Source organism: Botryllus schlosseri, chromosome 6, assembly GCF_051294905.1.
Source record: "Botryllus schlosseri isolate E-star chromosome 6, Bs_hap1, whole genome shotgun sequence".
Classification (NCBI taxonomy): Eukaryota; Metazoa; Chordata; class Ascidiacea; order Stolidobranchia; family Styelidae; genus Botryllus; species Botryllus schlosseri.
The window spans coordinates 26,075,254-26,095,027 of NC_137241.1; the positions used below are offsets into that span (position 1 = coordinate 26,075,254).

The 19,774-nt window shown below is 41.7% G+C and overlaps 1 protein-coding gene across 1 annotated transcript; it reads left to right on the top strand.

The window, feature by feature from the left end:
• The first annotated feature begins 286 nt into the window (after positions 1-286).
• On the top strand, positions 287-17,052 carry LOC145440500 (kynurenine formamidase-like). The gene is made up of 6 exons (XM_080318121.1): positions 287-6,343; positions 8,743-8,880; positions 8,950-9,062; positions 9,211-9,343; positions 15,784-16,012; positions 16,534-17,052. The coding sequence occupies exons 1-6, from the start codon at positions 6,262-6,264 to the stop codon at positions 16,703-16,705; spliced, it is 867 nt and encodes a 288-aa protein (XP_080174247.1). The 5' UTR covers positions 287-6,261; the 3' UTR covers positions 16,706-17,052.
• The last annotated feature ends 2,722 nt before the right edge of the window (positions 17,053-19,774 follow it).

Consider the following 19,774-nt stretch of genomic DNA (forward strand, 5'->3'; position numbering starts at 1 on the left):
ATTCGTTCATTCTGTTTCTATTGCCCACGTCCTCTCAAGTATTGAACTATTGGCGGCTGAGTTTGAAACTCGAATCTTTTCCACGACTGCTCCTCTCCTAACCATGCGAATACACGAAAATATGATGTAGCGAATATTTCAGATCCCGATTCATAAAATCTACTTAAATTTACGGTTGTTGCAGACGTGATAGTTTTCGAAATGTATACATTCTTAGTCTTGTGCTACTGCACAATGCTATACTTCATGTACAACATAAGCTATATATATAGAGCATATAGTGTCCTATATGGTGTGGACACAAGCAAATCTCACGGCTCGGTGAAATAGGTCTAAACGTCACACTTTCCATTTGGTCACAGGCAATTTGACGGCAATTTTTGACCGGCTTGTCGAGCGAGCATTAAATTTGATAAAACGAGTATCAATCGAAAGCTATACCGCGGTACTGATTGCGAAAATATAAATCTTATTCCGCTCGTGGTCCTGGAACCCCTCAAAATCAGCCTCGAATGTTGCATTGTAACGAAGTTTGGTATTGTGCCGGTCAAAAATTACCGTCAAATTGCTTGTCACCAAATGGAAAGTATGACGTAGACCAGAGGTCTCAAACTCAAATGTGCTCGCGGGCCATTTTTCCAGTTTTGCCGACGCCGCGGGCCGCAGCATTTATAGGGGTATTCTATGTCTTTCCAAGTAGGCCTTATTTGGCGGGAGTGAATTGTCCTTGAAAGTAGCGTTGGGACCCCGGGAAATCCCGATCCCGGGATCCCGGGATTTGAAGCAATCCCGATGCTGGGATTGGTCCCGATGAAATCCCGGGATTTGTGAACAGCATCTACCATGGCTTAGCGCCATATCTCTTATCTTGGTAATAAAGCAGTGTCACAAACTCGGCTGATTGTCTAGAACGGTGGCCTCAAACACGCGGCCCGCCAGAACTGTTTTGACTTTTCAAGCATTCGACAATATTAAACTCGAAAATTTCAGATTTCGGATTTGAGAACTTGAAATTTCATTATGAAACCACTCCAAAAACCTGAATCGCTATCACACATCTAACGTCCACTATAGCTGCTAAATTATAATGCGACAGTTTTTACGATGACACGATGCATTTTTCGTCTCGCATGGTTTCTAACTGTCTATATAACTCCTTATGTCGCCAAACTATGCCAAGCACAACAATATTTTTATAAAATATTGAAAAATATGACTTTTTCGTGGCAACCGTGAATACTACAATACTGTATTACATTTTCACAATGTGTATGAAATGCCAATCTGCAAGGTCCGACAAAAAAGGCGTACTGGGAAATACATATTATACCCCTATTTGATGCTGCTGCCCGCCGCGTCATCAAAAACTACGAAATTGGCCCGCGAGCTAATTGGAGTTTGGGATCCCTGATCTAAACGATGATACTCTTGATGCTCTTCTGTTTTGCGTCAATTCAATATCACAAGGACTAAATGTTATTTGTGTAACTTGTATGTGTATTTTACTACTTTTCTAATCCCGATCCCGAGATTTCAAATTTGATCCCGAAGTCCCAACCCTTGAAAGTGAGCCGATCCAACAGACTGACAGTAAACACACATCGTGAAAATTTGATTTACTCTTGTATCAATTTAGGCCTGGCACGAAAAGAATCATCGCATTTATAACTATTTGAATAGAATTGTTTTTTTACTTGATACATATTAATTATAAGACATAGACACCATATGGGTGGACAAATGTATGATACCATCATAAAAGCTATCGGGTTATAATTTTTCAGCTACTATGAATATTTTGAATTTAACAGATTTATTATAGACACTGATCTGATATCAAAACATTTTTAGGTTGAGCATTGTAATTCCAATCCAGGATTCGGGTATGCTTCTTATAAGTAGGCTATTAATCTCATGGCCAAATATTTTCAAATAGGTGCAGAAAAAAATGTAAATATGATATAAATATATTAATGAATGTGTCGGAATTGTCGGAACGCCGAACGGCCCATTGTTGTTACATTGTTGGAGCGTACCACTACGGTACTCGGTACTTTTAAGTGGCTTTAATACCATGGTTTAGCGACCATAGATGTAACTAACAGATTGCCAATGGTTGTCACAACTACTTGCTTAGTTAGCGAAATACCAAGCTGCGACTTTCTGATCTATTACTATTCCCCTGATACGTGTTTAGTTTGTTGCGTTCATGGTTCTAACAAATTCACGGTATTCCGTGTCACTCCGAGTCCACTCGAGTCATTTTCATTTTGCAATCGAGTTAGCCCGAGTCTGAGTAATTCTAAGAAAGGTCGCGTCCAAGTCCAACTCACAAATATCAGACACGAATCGTCTAAGTGTCAGCTTTTGTCATCATGATGTGGAAATGTGGCGAAATAGTGAATCGTCCACTGCATGGTAGCGTTTGCAATTGATGTGATAGTGAAGTTTGATGAATAGTTTCAGGCTTTCGGAGCAATTTAAGAGGGAATTTTCACTTTATAACCTGAAAAGATATATGTGACGCTTAGATATTGTCAAATTAATAAAAAATCTAAAATGTCGTCGCGGGCCGTACAAAATGCCCCGGCGGGCCGCGTGTTTGAGACCTTAATTTCACTGAGCCGTGAGATTTGCATGTGTCCACACCATACAGGACACTATATAGTTAAAGTGATAATAAAGCGTTTTACGTCTCAACAAACAATCCGTTCCCATTGCACTACGAAGCGTTTTATTTAGCCTGTTAGCCTATAAGGCAGTTTTTAAAATTGAAATGACGTTTCTTGATTTTTCAGATTGTAGAAAAATAGGGCGGCGGGGCATTGAATTTCCAAAATTTCCAGAGAAAAAAGGTTGGGAACCGCCGGTATAATTTATACTTGAATTCGTCAAGTCCTTTTTAGTTTACTGCTACGACATCGTTGGTATCAAAGCTTTACGATACATGTATGGACTGGACACCTGGACAGTTTCATTCGTCGACCAGCATGCGATATGAATGAAGAGTCGATCCCGAAACTTCCGGATTGCAGATAACTCTGTCATTATCAAGTTATATATTGCAATATTACCTTGCAATGTGTATAAGTAGGCTCTCAGTGACATACGGTTGGTTCATGCGGTTGGTGATTCATTGACCCCTTAGAGTCAGATTTATTAACATATAAACGGAAAATTGTAGCTGATTCAGTTGAGCGATTAGTTCTTATCACATTAGCACCCTTCACACGCTGTACTTAGGTCAGGGAATGACTTTGCTCTGCACCACACGTTGGCCGTCACAGCTGTACACGATTTAGACGTCACCGTCAGTTGCGAAAACGATAGCGCATTGTTTCGCTGCCTTGCGATTGTCGGATTGTTAGCCGGTAATGAGGTAGATTCATCTGTGCCTCACCTGATTATTGTTTCTGTCCGCACTCACTGTGCGTAACAAATCCGATTGTCACATTCTTGGCGGTTTTGACTTGGAGGGGATTCTGGCGCACTGACATTGAAAATATTTCGATTTTCGGAATCAGTGCAACAATAGCATTCGGATAATACCAGTGATTATAAATTTAGATCTGTTCATGATGAACTGCGCTATCACAGGTGAGGCCTGGCCCGTTTATGCCTCACCTGTTCCGCACCGCTACTTTCGCACCGTATTTCTGAACAATAAATCAGCAACTTCCGTGATTTTGGGTGTAAATATGAACAAACAAAGTCATTCATGAACATCGATAGAAATTACCAATAATCTGGCGTTTTAATCATTGAATGTTTAAAAATTTTTACTCATCCTGACAGCAGGCGAGGCAATATAGTTACATTTGTGAATAACCCAATTCTTACTTAGGTGTTTTCAGTATTCTAGTTAGAGTCATTGCAGGGAAATGAAAACTTGTGAGTGTGGCCTTAGGCCGAACACCATCTACGGAAGAACAGAGTAGCTACAAGAACAAACACAGTAGCTGAATTGCCTCCAACTCCAAGTCAAGCGTGAGCATTCTGAACAGAGAACAATGGATTTGCACTCCATCCTTGCAGTCTGTATACGTCATCCCGCATAACTTCGTATTTTTGGAGCATGACTATTTCTTAATGCTTTGCGACCGTTGCGAAGGTCGATCACTACTTGACAGACATGTCATGTTATCAATAATAGTATAGCCTCGTGCAATAAGTTTTGAGATGATGAACCGCGGCTTTTGCCGAGGTTTCGAGACTCCAACCGTGGAAATACAGCATTAAAAATTTATTTTTCGTTGAGAAAATTGATGTGGAGATATATATTCTCTTATTTTCGTTGTTCGGTTAAATCGATTATTACTATACTGGATTCGGATTATTACAATTGAATGAATTGATGCTCGACTGTCGACTCGCATCCGAGTGCTCGAATCGTTGCCACCTGGCTCAGCCCTAATTACGATACATTGAGTATAGTCGGCAATTTATCTTTAAATTACATTATTTCTATTTATTCAGGAACAAGAAGAATTTGTTCAACATAGTATCAGGATCGCACGCTAGTGTATATATCAATAAATATACTGCTGGCCTCTTGCTTCTCGTGTTATTTTCAGAGCGGATAGCACGTTGTGATTAGATCTGATACGAAAGACGCTGACTCGCTGAGTATTTTTTTTCTCCTGAAATTTAAGATTATAATTTCTTGACGCACTCAAGTCGGTTCTAGTCAGAATAATCATTTCCATTCATTTGATGCATTTCCTGTGATTGTTCTAATTCTATACCGCATCGTTGAGTTGTAGGGTACAAACAACAATCATGGTTGTTGCAGCTCTGCTAAAGCGCACGGGAAAGAGAACGCACCTCTATCGGAGTTGGCGCTCAAGTCAAGGTCAAGTCAGACACCAAGTGACTATATGTAGTTGAAACAACGAAAGTTGATGAAGCTAGAATAGGCAATGCTATGTACTTCAATGAGCTATATGCATGCGGCTCTTCGTGAATTGAGAAATATCTTTTGCACGATGCGGACCGTTAGTAAGCGATGGAGTACGCTTCTATGTCGTTCGACATAGATTGAGCTATAGTTTAGTTGAGTTTAGGACATACCTCATTTAGGTCACAGTAAAGTGCTAACATGGGAAAGTAGGCATATTACGCTTCTTTGTTATAAGGCTCAGTTATATAATGACTGCACATTGTACTGCTATTCATCAGTGGAAGAGTTGGCTTATAGATTATTAGTACATTGAGGTTTGTGATATCTAGTTAATCGAACTATGGTACCAGATCTCCTAATTTCGGCACGTGCGAAGGCACCTAGTATATAATTGTTAAGTACTACACGTTGGCACTGATAATTCGAATTCCCGCATTTCTCAATTATTTTAGTGAAAAACAAGTTCTCAACTCGCATATGCAGCTACTGCGCTCCATGGAGCACGCAAGGCGGTGTATATTTGAGGTGCGCATGGAAAACAATGTATTCCGACAATATTACAAGATATTATAATCGGGATTCGAAATCAACCGCGACAAAATCTAAAAAGTAATGGTCATGAACTATCTTATGTGATGCTCATTCAGAGAGACTTCGTGGAGGCTCACCAAACGGCAGATTCCATTTCGTGCCGGATGGGTCGTATGTGGTGAAGCCGTAAAATTTGCACGAGACGTATACGATTTGTAAAGATGTTATTAACGCTGTACTAGATTAGTTGATGTCAAAAGCGACGCAATTATCTCAGCTAAATGTTTCAAGAGTATATCTTAACCTCAGTGGCTACACTGCGTAATATAGGGATGATATTCACATTTTAGTAAGCACGATAGAGTCTTCTCCTATTTTCGGCCATCGAACGATATTTCCGCGTATCTATATTCGTCCAAAATTGAAGAAATGCTGCCTTCGCTCACAAATTAAATAAACAAAAGCCTATAAATTTGCAATTGGGTCCAATAGTGAGGAAAATGTGATACATGGTAACTCGTAGCTGTCGACGCATCAACTCGTGTAAATATTCGCAGCTCTTCGTGGCATAGTTCTAAATCACATCGCTCGGAAACATTATCTACCAAATCGGGGATCGTGCATAAAGAAGGTGTGGAAAAGATATCAAGATCGTATAGCTGTAAAAATGCGGATTGTGGCTGATATTTGTCGTTGTTTGCGATGCATGTAAAATAATCGCATTTCTGAATTATGAATAATCATATCGTTTGCAGATTTATACCAGAACTTGGTGTCCACCGCATGAAAAAATCTATTGTCATTATTTATTGTATTTCGCAAGAAACAAGATGTATGTGAACGCTTGCTTCGCTTCTGTGCTACTTTTGGTCGCTATGGACACAGCTGTTGCATTTCCTCATCGAAATTCAAGTAGGTTATTCTTTTAGCCATTTTTAGTCACTCCACACCAGAGTTGGTAAAAGTAGTAAAGAAAGCTACTCAAGTAGAAGTAGTCCTTTTGAAAGCATCCTAAAACTACTTCAAGTAGCAGTAGAAGTAGTATTTGTGAGAGACACTTATAAATACTCTTTCATGGGCTGTCAAAAGCTGGAAATCGAGCCCTGCGGACGGTGCAGAGAGCTAGGTTCGTGGTGCTACATACCAAGGGGTACAAATTTTCCACACATAAGAATTGGACCGCATCATGAGATGCAAATGATAGCGTTGCTTTCGAACAGTGGTTCTTAACTTTTGTTTACTCCAGACCCCATTTCAGATAACTTCATGTAATGGTGTCTTCCATCCTATTATAAGGTAGTTGAAGCGAAAGGCATTACGATAGACACTGCATTAACGATTTTCGCGATTATTGTATGTTAACCCAACGTTATGGTAGATCGTAAATATGCATATCACTTCGGGATAAAAAGGGAAACAGTGCACTTAGTTTTGAAATTCCACGTGCATGTGCTCCGGACAAAAGAACTAAGATTAATTAAAGGATCTATCTGTGGTACTGTGCATAAAGAGAAATACAAGCATATATTTTTATTAAAAAAGAGGGAATTTATTTTATGTATTTTGTCCAGACCGTTTCAACGGTGGTTGACGGTCAACGGTCTAACGCTTAAACGCTAAGTACCACTTTTTTCCATATTTGAACACACCCCGTGCGGCTAGAATGATAGATTGCTATAAGATAGTTGAAGGCCAGATTACAATACGATAGCTCCAAACATTTTTTCTGAGCCATATTGACTCTGATGAAACATATCACATGGTCGGTAATACGGTACGAAAGTAATCACAGAACCCGCTACCCAGTGGTGGCCCTACGAACGGGGGGGGGGGGGGCTGGGCGAGACTTACCAGGGCCCCCTCTATAACCATCTAACCGTAACCAGACCCCCCTTTCGCATCTCTTATTATTATCTATCTTTCACCACGGTAAGGTTCGGTCAGGGGCTGGATTCGGCCATGTCTATTATTGCATGTGTGCAAGGTTAGTATACATCAAAACTAAGTAATTCTATCGCATGCAGATACGTGATGATTATCGGGATACGGGACTTTTGTAACAAATGCAGAGATTTGATGATGATTGACAATCTGTACGGAGTCATATTTTTGCTTGGTACACGGATTTCCATGTTTATTCGTTACTATCCTTGAAAAAAGCGCATCATCCAAATAGGGGGGGGGGCCTTCGACCGGATGGGGGTGGGGGGCGATCGCCCTTAAATTATGTGATAGTTAAATTATTGTTGGTACTCAGAGAGAACAGTCTCTCAATTTCACCGTCTCAGTCTGTCTCTCTCTCACTCAATATTTCTATTTTACAAACCGAAGTAGCGAAAAATTTGATTTACTTCAGTATAGGTACAAAAATTATAGGAAAACTACTTGAGTACTTCTAAAACGTAGAAGTAGCCTACCTCGTTTTTGACTGCCTATGTTCCACACCCCACCTATCGAGTATCCGGATACGAGGTTTACTATTTAAGTGATGAAATATAGCAATAATAATTCAAGTGAGAGAGAGAGAGAGAGTCTTTATTTTCATCCAACCAAAATACATAACACACGGCAGTGATGGCGGTACAGAAAATATGCTTGCACAGTATTTGGTATAATGAAGCAATGTCTGAGCGAGGTAGGGCAACAGTGTTAGTGTAACGACAAGAGGTGATCAAGTAGGGCTTTTTTGAATCTATTATAAGGCAATTCACGGATATGTGATGGTAATGCATTCCAGATGATAGGTCCCGAGTAGTCGATAGATCTCTCAGTTAGGTTGCTATTGGGTGGGGGTAAGTAGATATTTCCTTTAGACGAGGATCTCGTGTAGTGGGAGTGGACATTTTTGGCAGGCATGAAAAAGTCATCAAACACAGGAGGCAAACTATTGGAAAAATATTTGTGAATGACTTTTGATACTTCGAAGCGATATAGTTTGTCAACTTGCAAAATTCGGTGCTTACGGTAGTAAGGCGATAGTTTGGTACGTAAAGATACAGATGAGATCATAGCTGTATCGCACGGTTTGGCAGGATTCGTGACTATTCGTTTGATTCGTTGTAGTTTGTAACCTCTTTTAAATGGGATGGTTGTAGCTCTAAAGCTAAATTTCAAATATTCCGGAATCTTTGTGAAGACTGCGGTTCCGTCGTTACCTTCTTCGAACTTTGAATCCGGAATGTTTGTTTACTGCTAAATTTTTCACTCAGAGTAGCGCTAATATCGAATGCCGGAGGACTTGAGGTTAGGATATTCTTCGATGCATACGTGTATGTGTGTGTCTGTATATGTATGCTCTTCTCTACTCTCAGAATGTAGGAAGCCTCTCCCAGACATTCGAATTACTGTCCGTGGGGATAATCTGATCGATCTAACGCATAACTTCGACGACCACGCCGCATACTGGCCAGACAACCCATCCGGGTTTCAGCTAAAGAATGTCTTCACTGGTGGGTTGAAGCTCGAGCAAAAATATGTCCTTGCCCGTGATAATGCTGCAATAAGAATGCACTTTTCAGGTTTTGTGAGCAGTGCAGTGAATTTCTTCTACAGTACCAAACTCTTCAGTCAGCCCGAACATCTGGGCACACATATGGATGCCCCGATTCATTTCCACCAGAACGGAAAAGACGTATGTATGTCGTCGAAAGTGTGGCGCAGTGAAGCAATAACAATAAATATGAGTTAGATCCCTTCTTAACATAATTAGTATCATCTTAATCAAATTTACAATTTTGTAAGAATAGTGAGTTCAAGGTCAGCTAAGCTGTCATCGACAGGTGAGTGAAATCGATCTGAAAAACCTGATTGGACCCGGAGTCTTGGTCAATCTGAAGAGAAACGGAGAAAGATACGGGCCGGACTCTCAAATTTCGATCGATGATATCATGGAGTGGGAAGTTGAACGAGAAAGTGCGTATTGATCGTTCGGAATCCTTACTCATGTTAAATTGGGATAGCGGTATTGTAGAAATCTGCCGTTTATTGGAAGACATTCTAATAGCAGAACAAAGTGTGATTGAAAGAGTTTCAAGTGATTGTGATCGATTATAGACCGGTGGTTCTCAACATGGGCGGGGGTGTGGAGGCGCAAAACCGTCTGAGAGAAATGGTGTTTTTTGAACTCGGAATGAGGATTTATTGATACTTTGTTTGAAGCAGTGCTTCCCAACCTTTTTGTCTTCATTCACCGCTTCAGATTTATTCCGAGTCTTCATTCCTCACTACCCAAAACTATCGTCATCGTCGTTGTTGTTATTCATTAATACGAGTGGCGCATGTCAGCACTTGAGTCATTTGCGCCCGCACAGTAATTTCATGAGTAATTTCATAATTTCACAAGTTCGTGTCGAGGTCTTTTCCGCGCATTTGGGTCTTTGCTGCCATGTTTTTAAAATTCGGCTCTCTCGTCCTTCTGGGCTTTTCGGGATCGGCGATGAGGAGCCCAGACAAACCTCCGACATATAAAAACATGGTAGAGCCGAGACTCGAATCAGCAAACATTGGTGTCGTGACGGTGTCGCTTAGCACACTGCGCCACTCGTCGTATTTACTTTTTTTTTTTTTTAACTTTTATGTCATTACTGGGGTGCTATTTGCTTGTTTGAGTACACAATACTCACAACCACAACAGTGCGCAAGACAATCACCTATAATTGCAATATAGAACGTATTGTGAACCGAAAAAGGTAACCCTCAAAATTTAGCGAAAGCGTTATTTCACGTCGTGCTGGATGCGTTTGTGACGCCATCATTGGTTATTCAGTGTTAAAAATGAGTTTTTGTGAACAACACGCAATATAAATCTCGATACTACATTCCAGACCAGTTAACTCAGGGGTGGGAAAACTACGGCCCGCGGGCCGCATGCGGCCCGCAACACCGTTCTGTGCAGCCCGCGAGAGTCTAAAGAAACTTAGTAAAAATATTGATAAATTGCGTACAAAAAAATCGAATTAATGCAGGGACTTGATTAAAGTTTTTAGTATATTTCACCATGATAATTTTAAGGACGTGGTTCTCAAACTTGGGCGCGCCCCCCTTGAGGGCGTGAAGGCATCCGAAGAGGGGTGCGAAGCTGAGATCAAGTGAAAAATATTTTCGCGCTCCGCGCGATTTACAACAAATTCGCAATTATTCCTCTGTATTTAGTCTGAGTTTCATATTTAAAAATCTCTCATTCACAGTCGTAGCCTTCCGTTCCATCAAACTACCCGTTAGGTTTGCTAGCATCCTGGTTGCGTTTTGTGATATGGCGATAAGGGAAGACGCGAAAGCTTTCACTATCATAAGGGGGCGTGACTTGCAAAGTTTGAGAACCACTGTTCTGAGGTAAATACTTCCTATATTATTTTTCATGTTTAATGTCTGGCGCGACAGCCCGATATTAAAGCCTGTGCAGTTTGAAGGGTTTCAACTGCTAAAAATCACAGAAATCCTAAACGAGATTGACATAATTCGGATCACGAGTGGGATTTCAGATTGGCCACTCCAGTTTTAATTATTTCAGTGATGTGCTTATAGAAAACGATTCGCGCGTGTCTTATAGGTAGAGTCGTTCTCTGTATGCGTAGAATTAGGGTATTTATATTTTATCCACACACAGTAGAAGCGTGTTTGAAGCTAACATGGTTATGATGCTGTCAGCATTGTGTGTCCTGGAACTGAACAAAATTGGAATTAGCAAATCTATGAACAGATCGCTGCTGACAGATTTAAATTTCAATCCTGGTCTAAGAATCGGGACCACCGAGTTTCATCTCTATAGTTTTGACAATTTGGTTAGTGAGGTCGACCAGCCTACGAAATCTCGCGACTGTTCCTGAAGCATGTACGATATCATCAAAGCAATGCTTGGTTTGCTAAAATAAGTATCTCCATGTCCTCACTATATAATCAAATACCAATATTGCGATTTGGTTTATAATCCCAATTTTATATAGTGCGGCCCGCGAATGGATTCAGATGTTGAACGCGGCCCGCGAGCTCAAAAGTTTGCCCACCCCTGAGTTAACTGGTAACGGTAATCGCGCATGTGTCTCCGTAGATATGTAGACTATCCCGTTTTTTTTGTTTGTTTAACAAATGCGTCTATTCTACAGAGATGAGCGGATTTGGAATTTCTATGTTCTAATCCAATCCAAATCCGAAGCTTCAAATCCTAATCCATAACTTTTGTGTATTCAAGTCCGAGTCCAATCCTAATCCGATTCTAATTTGAAATTCAGAAAAATGCTAATTTATGCAAGGGATGAATTGGAAATTTTTCTTTCACAACCAACAATTACCTTGATTTAAGATAACTTAGCATAGCGCTGCACCCAGGACCATAACAGCACTTCGTCAGGCCCCCCAAAACGTTGGTCTTAGGGTGATAAATCAAACTTCTGGAGGGCTTATACCCCCAGACTAGTGCGGAGTGGATCGACAAATTCTCTGGTCCGACTCCGATCCGGCTCCGGCCGTATCTGGAAAAATGTACTGATCCGACTCCGATCCGGCTCCGGCCAAAAATGAAAAAGTCCTGCCGAAATACGGCCCAACACGGTACGGTGGTTCCGTGAATTTGAAAATATGTCTCGTTTCTTTTCGCACTGGCTTGGTGGTTGCTTGCGTGTGGTTAGTTGGTAGTTATTTAGTTACAAATGTCGTGCTTATCCATAAAGATTCTGGCCTTATCAAAAAAGTACTGATCCGGCTTCGATCCGGCTCCGGCCGTATCAGAAAAAGTGCTGATCCGGCTCCGATGCGGTCCGGCCAAAATTGAAAAAATCCGGCCGGATATTCAATCCGGCTCCGGTTCATGCTCCGCACTACTCCAGACCCTCCATAGGTTAGTCGTGTTTGCCGCGACTTTTATTGTACTGTCTAGCGGGCTCAACCTTTTTCGGTGTCCGGGCCCAATTTAGAATTTCAGAGTACGGTTGGAGCCGCACGAATACACTCATTAAGTATAGCAAAAATTATAAAGTAAGTTTACCATACGTCCTCTTTTAAGATAATTTGTCCTCTTTTTTGACTTTTTTTAGAGTGTCGTCGGGGGACGCCCAAATGCCTTTTTTTGAGATTTTGTCCTCTTTTATGGTAATGTTGGTTAAATATAGGGCAAAATCGACTGAGATACAGTAGATAATTACTGAAGTAACGCTCCGGCGGATATTCCGGGAGATGAGCCGGAAAGTTGACCTTTTTTTCTAGCCAACCGACCACGAAGTGGGGAAAATTTACCATTTTACAGGATTTTCCACCAGTTTTTCAAGTCTGAAAATTTTGAAAAAGGGTCCTCTTTCAGATTCCCAAAATATGGTAACCCAATTATAAAGCATCGAAGCACGTACCAACTTGACCAAATGACTGATTAACCTATTGCAGTTTTATAGAATTTGTGACTGCTTTATAGATCAATAAAAAGTTCACAAAATAGAGTAAAACCGAGGCGAACTGGACAACTGCTGCTGGGTTTTGCCTTAACCACAGATTTCTAACATACGGATTGATGCGCAGCATATGCCAGACGGTTTAAACGCCGAGAGGCCTGCCTACTGCTGAGCCCCGTAAAAGAAGCATAATTGTTTGTCCTATAACTGACGATCCGAGCGTCCATATTTAATATGTCCAATATGTGTGGTCGTAAACTCGTAATCCAGTGGTTCCCAACCTATGGTATGCGTACCACTACTAGTGATAGCCTATACGCGAAGGTCTTCCAGGTGGTACGCGAGTAGATTCTGTTTTTTTCTCGACCGAAGGGAGTTATTAAATCGGGGGGGGGGGGGGGGGGTGATTTTGAGTTTTTTGAAGTCGTCGTGGGTAGGGGCAATCCCATCAATGACGGCGTACTGGGAAGAGATCTAGTCGTAAAGCATTGGGATTCTTACCTAACTAAATTCTGTTTTGATCTATTTGACCACAAGAAATTCCTAATGGATCCACTACAGAAATCATAAACTGCGCCTTAAAATGGGCAGTTCATTTTCTGTTTCGCTGCCTTCGGCTGCTCAACACGGTGGATACATTTCGGCCGTCTTCGGCGCGCGGAACTCATGTAGGTGGTACACGCAAGCACTGCATAAAACCTCGAAATGGTACATGGGTGGGAAAAGGTTGGGGACCACTGTCTAAATCGAAAGCAAGTGTCGCGCTGATTCAGAAAATACAGATTTAAATATGGCCAAGGCAATGAAACGAACCCAAAGCAGTCATTAAAATATGAAAATTTGCATAGCTCCGAACAATCGCTCGACGCCAGTGGCCATTGTTATTACCATTGTGTTGCCGCGCTCCCATTGTTCAGAACGATCGACGTTCGGCGGCTATTTCAGAGTAGTCTTATTGCCCTGGCCAGATTTAAATTCGTATTTTCGGAATCAGAGCGGCACCAGCTTGCGATAAAGATCGGACATATCGAATTATTCGGACGCATGGGTCGCGAGCTATAGGACTACCGATTATGCTGCTTTCAGCCGACTCAGCAGTACGCATCTCGGCGTATTCAACCGTGAGTCACGTAATGTAGGCTACATCTATCCGTAGATTAGTTATCAATACCTATATCTATAGCTACTGCTCGTTTAACTATAAAATTTAGGCAGATTGTATTGAAACAGTAGTGACGTAACGTTATAGCACTCTACTCACAACTTTCCTGCAATCCTAATTAAAAACTCCAGACTTCAAGCCAAGCAAGAGTATTTTATAAATATAAATTTTATTTTATATCATAAATCGATTTCTTAATATTTTTGTGGGAGCCGCAAGAAGGCTAGCTGGGGGCCGCGGTTGGGAATCACTGAGCCTCTAGCGAGACACATTACTTCGTCTAAACGAGCTAAGCGCAATACTTTTCAACAATTCATGATTGAATTGGTGAGCAGTGCGAAAATATTTTGTAAAAGTTACATAAATTTCAAAAAAATTGCTAATTTACAAAATAATTTTGGGCCCCCTTAGAGCTCGCCCCCCCAATTGGGGGGGGGGTGGGGGGGGGGGGGTTGGAGTGCGGCAGTTACGGCCCTGGCTGCACCTCTCATGTTATCCGTGACTCCGAGTGTACCATAGTGTAGTGAACCATAAGTACATTAATAACTGATCTGAACAAAGTTTGTCGCCATTCGCCACACGACATATCAATCTCCCAGAAATAGGTAAATCCAATCCAAATTCGAATCAGTTCAGAAAGAATTCTTCTATCCCAATCCAATCCTAATCTGACAAAATTTCACAAATCAGGTTTTTTCAAATCCTAATCCTAATCCGTGATCATCTCTGGATCATCTCTGCTATTCCCCACCAGTGGGGAATTCGCCACCGGTTGGGAACTGCATTAGAGCATAGCGACACCTGACCGACAAGATAGCGTAATGGTGAAGCGTCCGGCTGCTTAATCGGCAGGTCGTGGGTTCGATCCCCGGTCGGGTCAGACCAAAGACCTGATTAGTAACACTGGTATCCATGACTTCCCTGCTTGGCGCTCATGCATTACTGGGATAGCATGGAAGGGTGGTGCAAGACCTAGAAAGCTGTACAAGGCTATATCTCTACCTTCCTTGCCTAGCGGCATATGCACATCATGCACTCATGGTATGCATATGCGCAGATCGTGTGTATATGTGTATCATGAGTCGGTGTATATGCCGCAAAAACATCAAGGACAAAAATAAATTACGTCCTTTCCTTTCCTAGCAACTTTGAAAATTGTATGGTGATGGGGGTAGCCCGCCAAAAGATAGCCCTGATGAGTTGCCATAGTCCCCTTAAAAATAATCATGAAACTCCATCCCCTCTCATACACCACGGCTTCCACTTCAACTTGAGCAGTTTTAGGTGATACTATTACTTTTTCCTCTGTGGGTTCGGCGGGGGAGATAGTGTCGGCGCCATCCAAGCAGGCGGCGCAGGTTCGATTTCCACCGTGGGAGGTCATTCTGGGCGCTCCTCGTCCCCTGCGTCGTTGCTCTTGCGGTGACAAAAAAATCCCACGAAAAGACCCGATAAAGAAAGAAAAAGAGAAAGAATAACATCGAAGAAGATTGTGTCCTCGGGCACTAGGTCGAGGTGGATGCCAGTCTCCCTATCTGTTCATTACATCGCATTCTGTGTCTTGTATATCGTATTGAACATTGCGTGTGTGTTTCATCGGCAGATGAAATATAATTTGACGATTGATTGATTGGCAAAGTTTAAAATAGTTTTCAAATAAGTTCGTGTTACTTTTATGCGCGAAATCCTCATAAGAGTCGCGCGAAATGAAAACAAAAGTGGATGAGGGTAATTGTAAGTTCGATGTAACTGAGCACAAAGTCTTCCAATTAGTCCAACTATACTTGGTAATGGCGGTATGGACCTATTCGCAGAGCGGATGAGATCTGGCAGCATCGTTTTGCTCTACACCGGATACGGAGACGTGTACCAAGACCATGAGGCATACTTTGGGAGCAATATGACTGGGGCTGACTCCATTCCGTATCTTCATTTTCCGGGCCTGTCTCCAGATGCCGCAAAATGGCTGATAGATTACAGATGCATCGCTGCTGTCGGGATTGACACAGCCAGCATCGACTTTGGACGCTCTACAGAGCTCGGGTAAGTTGCACCGCTGTAACACCAACGGGTTGCGAGTCCGAGTCCTTCGAGAGCGAAGAAGCCTAAAACACCGCTATACGCCGGTCATTAGGCTGATGTGAATGCCGGAATGAGAGACCGTACTTCGTGGTTTCGGCATCCTCATATTCGTTCTATATATCGTATTGTACAGCATGTGTCTTGAGCTGATAAAAATAATAGAAAGGCCGAATATGTCATACTCATAATTTGGATTCCATATTTTTGTGAAAATCAACCTTGTTTACCGCATTCTCTCGCGGCACCCTTGGGCAGACCAACTGGCACTCCGGTCCATAGACCCACTGGACTAACTGCTCCCTTTTTTCAACATAACTTTGCTCAAAGCAAGTCTTTTAACTATAATGACTCCGTATTATCATCTCCTTAAGCCAATATACTTTATCACTTGAATAGTACAGTCGGTATAATTGAAAGGACTGGCCAGTATCGCTGCATCATCTTATGAATGAATATTTCTAGGCGGCTCCGTTATTTTCCAGAACGCACCGCTTTCTGAGCGAAAGGGGCATCCCGATCTTCGAGAACCTTGCGAATCTCCGGGAACTTGCCGAGAGCAGGAGGAATTTTAATGTCATCGCCCTTCCGCAGAAGATAGCTCAGGCAACGGGTGCTCCGTTGCGCATAGTTGCCGTATTGGATAAGGTAGCATGAGGAATCACGATTTTATTCGTACCCGTAACATGATGCCTAGGTTATCCTTGTAACATGGTCATGGCCATGATCAATGATCAATTGAACCAGGCTTATTGTAGTACAACTTAACTAGCCCAGCGATACAATATTCGCCCTATATAGTCCTGCGTCGTATTATGATATCCTTCACGATCCCCGAGTCTTATTGTCCGTGGGTTCCTCAGTATCTCAAAAAATTCGAGTTTTATATCACTCGCAATGACTACCAAGACGTTAGGTATAGGGGACTTCATTTTATACGGTTTGTTCGTTTGTTTGCGGTGTTCGTGGTGTTTGTCGACTAATATATGTTCATTTACACCAGGCTAATTTTCTTCATTTTTATTCCGTAGCTCCCGTATATCACGGCCCAGTTAGGCTTTTTATAAGACATCGCTTTTCCACGGATGATATGGCGAGGAGCATAGATTTTACACGGTTCAAGACAATCGCGAACCATGGCTAAATAAAGGCTGTTCTTGTTAATGATGCATTATTGTAAATTACTCCTCCCTAAAACGAGGTGGAGCTGTCGCTTGTCAATCACAGTTTTCAACACAATGGGTTGTGAAAACTGGATGGTCTGGTGATACGATTGTTGATGTAGGCTACAATGTTTTTTTCCAATTCTGTACACGTTGCGGACGATTACCCCTGGCTAGTGTCAGACGAAAATATTGGGTTCATTTCAATATGAATAAACTATTCAATTGGATGGTCTCAACAGGCGGCACACAGGTTGGTGCTTCGACTGATGCCTTCATTATCATTCTGTTTCTATTGTCAACGTCCTCTCAAGTATTCAACTTTGATAAATCGGTACTATGCACGGGTGAATCTGAAAACATATCGAAACTGGCCTTTCCTCCACAACTGCGCCCGCTTATATATAAGCGGTGGGCACCACTATAATAAATAAGTAGGGAATTGATCACCGTAAATATACTATTTTATTCCTAATCCAAATTTTTGACTGCAATAACTCCGCTTCCACTGGTTGGAATTGAACCAAATTTGGTGAACATCGTCTCTATAGACCAGTGGTTCTTAACTGCCGGTCCGCGGACCGGTGCCGGTCCACGACGACATTCCTGCCGGTCCGCAAGGTATATTATAATTTTATACCTTAATTGCAAAATACAATTTCAAGATGTTGAAGGCTGTCCATTAGGGCTGTTCAAAAAAAACTTTTTTTCCTGAATCTTGCTGGTTACGCGATTAAATCGTTAGGTTGCCTTAAAAAACGACGCACACCAAATTTTAATTCATTCTAACCAATAATCGCTGATTTCGTACAGTTTGAAAATTTTGAATTCACCCAAAGATGCAAAAAAAATTTTTTGTCGGATTTTTCTGTTAACCTCATGAAATCGTTGCGCGGTCTGCAAAGACGATGCAAAACAAATTTGACTCAATTCCAACCAGTAGAAGCGGAGCTATTTGAGTTTTTCTTCTATAATTCGGGGATAATCCTAGATCGGGGAATAATCCAAGAATTATCATCGAAAAACTCAAATAACTCCGCTTCTACTGGTTGGAATTGAGTCAAATTTGTTTTGCATCGTCTTTGAAGACAGCGCAACAATTTCATCGGGCTGACAGAAAAATTTGACAAAAATTTTTTTTGCATCTTTGGGTAAATTCAAAATTTTCAAACTGTACGAAATCAGCGATTATTGGTTGGAATGAATTAAAATTTGGTGTGCGTCGTTTTTTAAGGCAACCTAACGATTTAATCGCGTAACCAGCAAGATTCAGGAAAAAAAGCTATTTTTGAACAGCCCTACTGTCCATTGATAAAATAAATAAAACATCAAATTTTAAACTGATTCAGAACTTTGCGAGGTAACATTAGGGCTGGAAACATAATTGATTTGACCTAAAGTTCAAGACGTGTCATTTGACGACATGCGAGCGACAAGTACAGAACAGATAAACAGACATAAACATAAACAGATAAACAGCGCAGTTCGCGCGATCATTCGTTTTCTATTTATTCATTTTGTGCAGGGCCGTAACTGGGGAACCGCAAACCAGCCAATTGGAGAGGCCTAGCTTGAAAAAGGCCCCCAATTATTTTTGCAAATTACCATAAATCATAGCGTAGATTTTTGAAACCTTGGCCAACATTTTTCAAAATATTTTCACGCTTTGCGCGATTTAATGTCACGAAATGCCCTGATTATTAGGTGCCCTTCTCCAATAAATACGCATGATTTCTAGAAATTTCGGCGTCAGCCATTACCGCGCCACTACGAACCAACACATACTGAAGTTTAGGCTAGGATGGGCTCCGAAAATTGTGCCATAAATTCGCTAGCGAGAAAACCGATTCAGTCATGAATGATCGAAAAGTTTCGCTATTAACGCGATTAAGCTACATAAACTCTCTGCTTAAACTGAGTAGAATTTGCTCACAAGTACAGGTGAAACATGCACCCCACCCAACTGTAGGGTTTGGAGGCAAAGCCCCTGGGAATTTGGCTGATCGCCCTGTGGGGCCCAAGACCAACGTTTTTGGGGGTGGGCTGACGAAGTGCTTTTTCGGCCTGGATTTGCAGATGGCCGCATTGTACGCATCGTACGCATTGTATCCGTAGTTGCCAGAGTAGCCTGAGTATTGTGGAAGCCTGAGTATGGTAGAATTGGCCAAGAAGCAAGCCGTACCACCCCTGAGGGTACTTGGTTTGACTCCGAAGCGCTTCTTCTCTCGATATTGTCAAAGAGAAGAAAATTATTCGAGTTGGCGTGGTCGGTTAAACCCACGGCCTGCGGCGCGAAAGACTGTAAACGACTTTCGGAAATATAGCACATTTATCTCGACAAGGCAATTTTACCTCAACTCAGCAGACTCACTACCATAAAATCATATGGATGCCATCGCGAAGATAATTAATTTCGATCAAAACCCTCTAAATATCACTCTCCAGCACAATATAATTGCAAAAACGGTTGCATATTTTACATTTTGGCTTCATTTCAATTTTGAAAGTTCACCGGTCCGCGAGACATTTTTTGAAATTTTACCGGTCCGCGAAGTGAAAAAGG

Excerpts from the sequence above, each read along its gene's own strand:
- LOC145440500 (XM_080318121.1), top strand. The coding sequence starts at position 6,262 with ATGTATGTGAACGCTTGCTTCGCTTCTGTGCTACTTTTGGTCGCTATG. Across the intron at positions 8,881-8,949 it reads GCTAAAGAATGTCTTCACTG|GTTTTGTGAGCAGTGCAGTG; the intron begins GTGGGTTGAAGC and ends TGCACTTTTCAG. Across the intron at positions 9,063-9,210 it reads TCCACCAGAACGGAAAAGAC|GTGAGTGAAATCGATCTGAA; the intron begins GTATGTATGTCG and ends TGTCATCGACAG.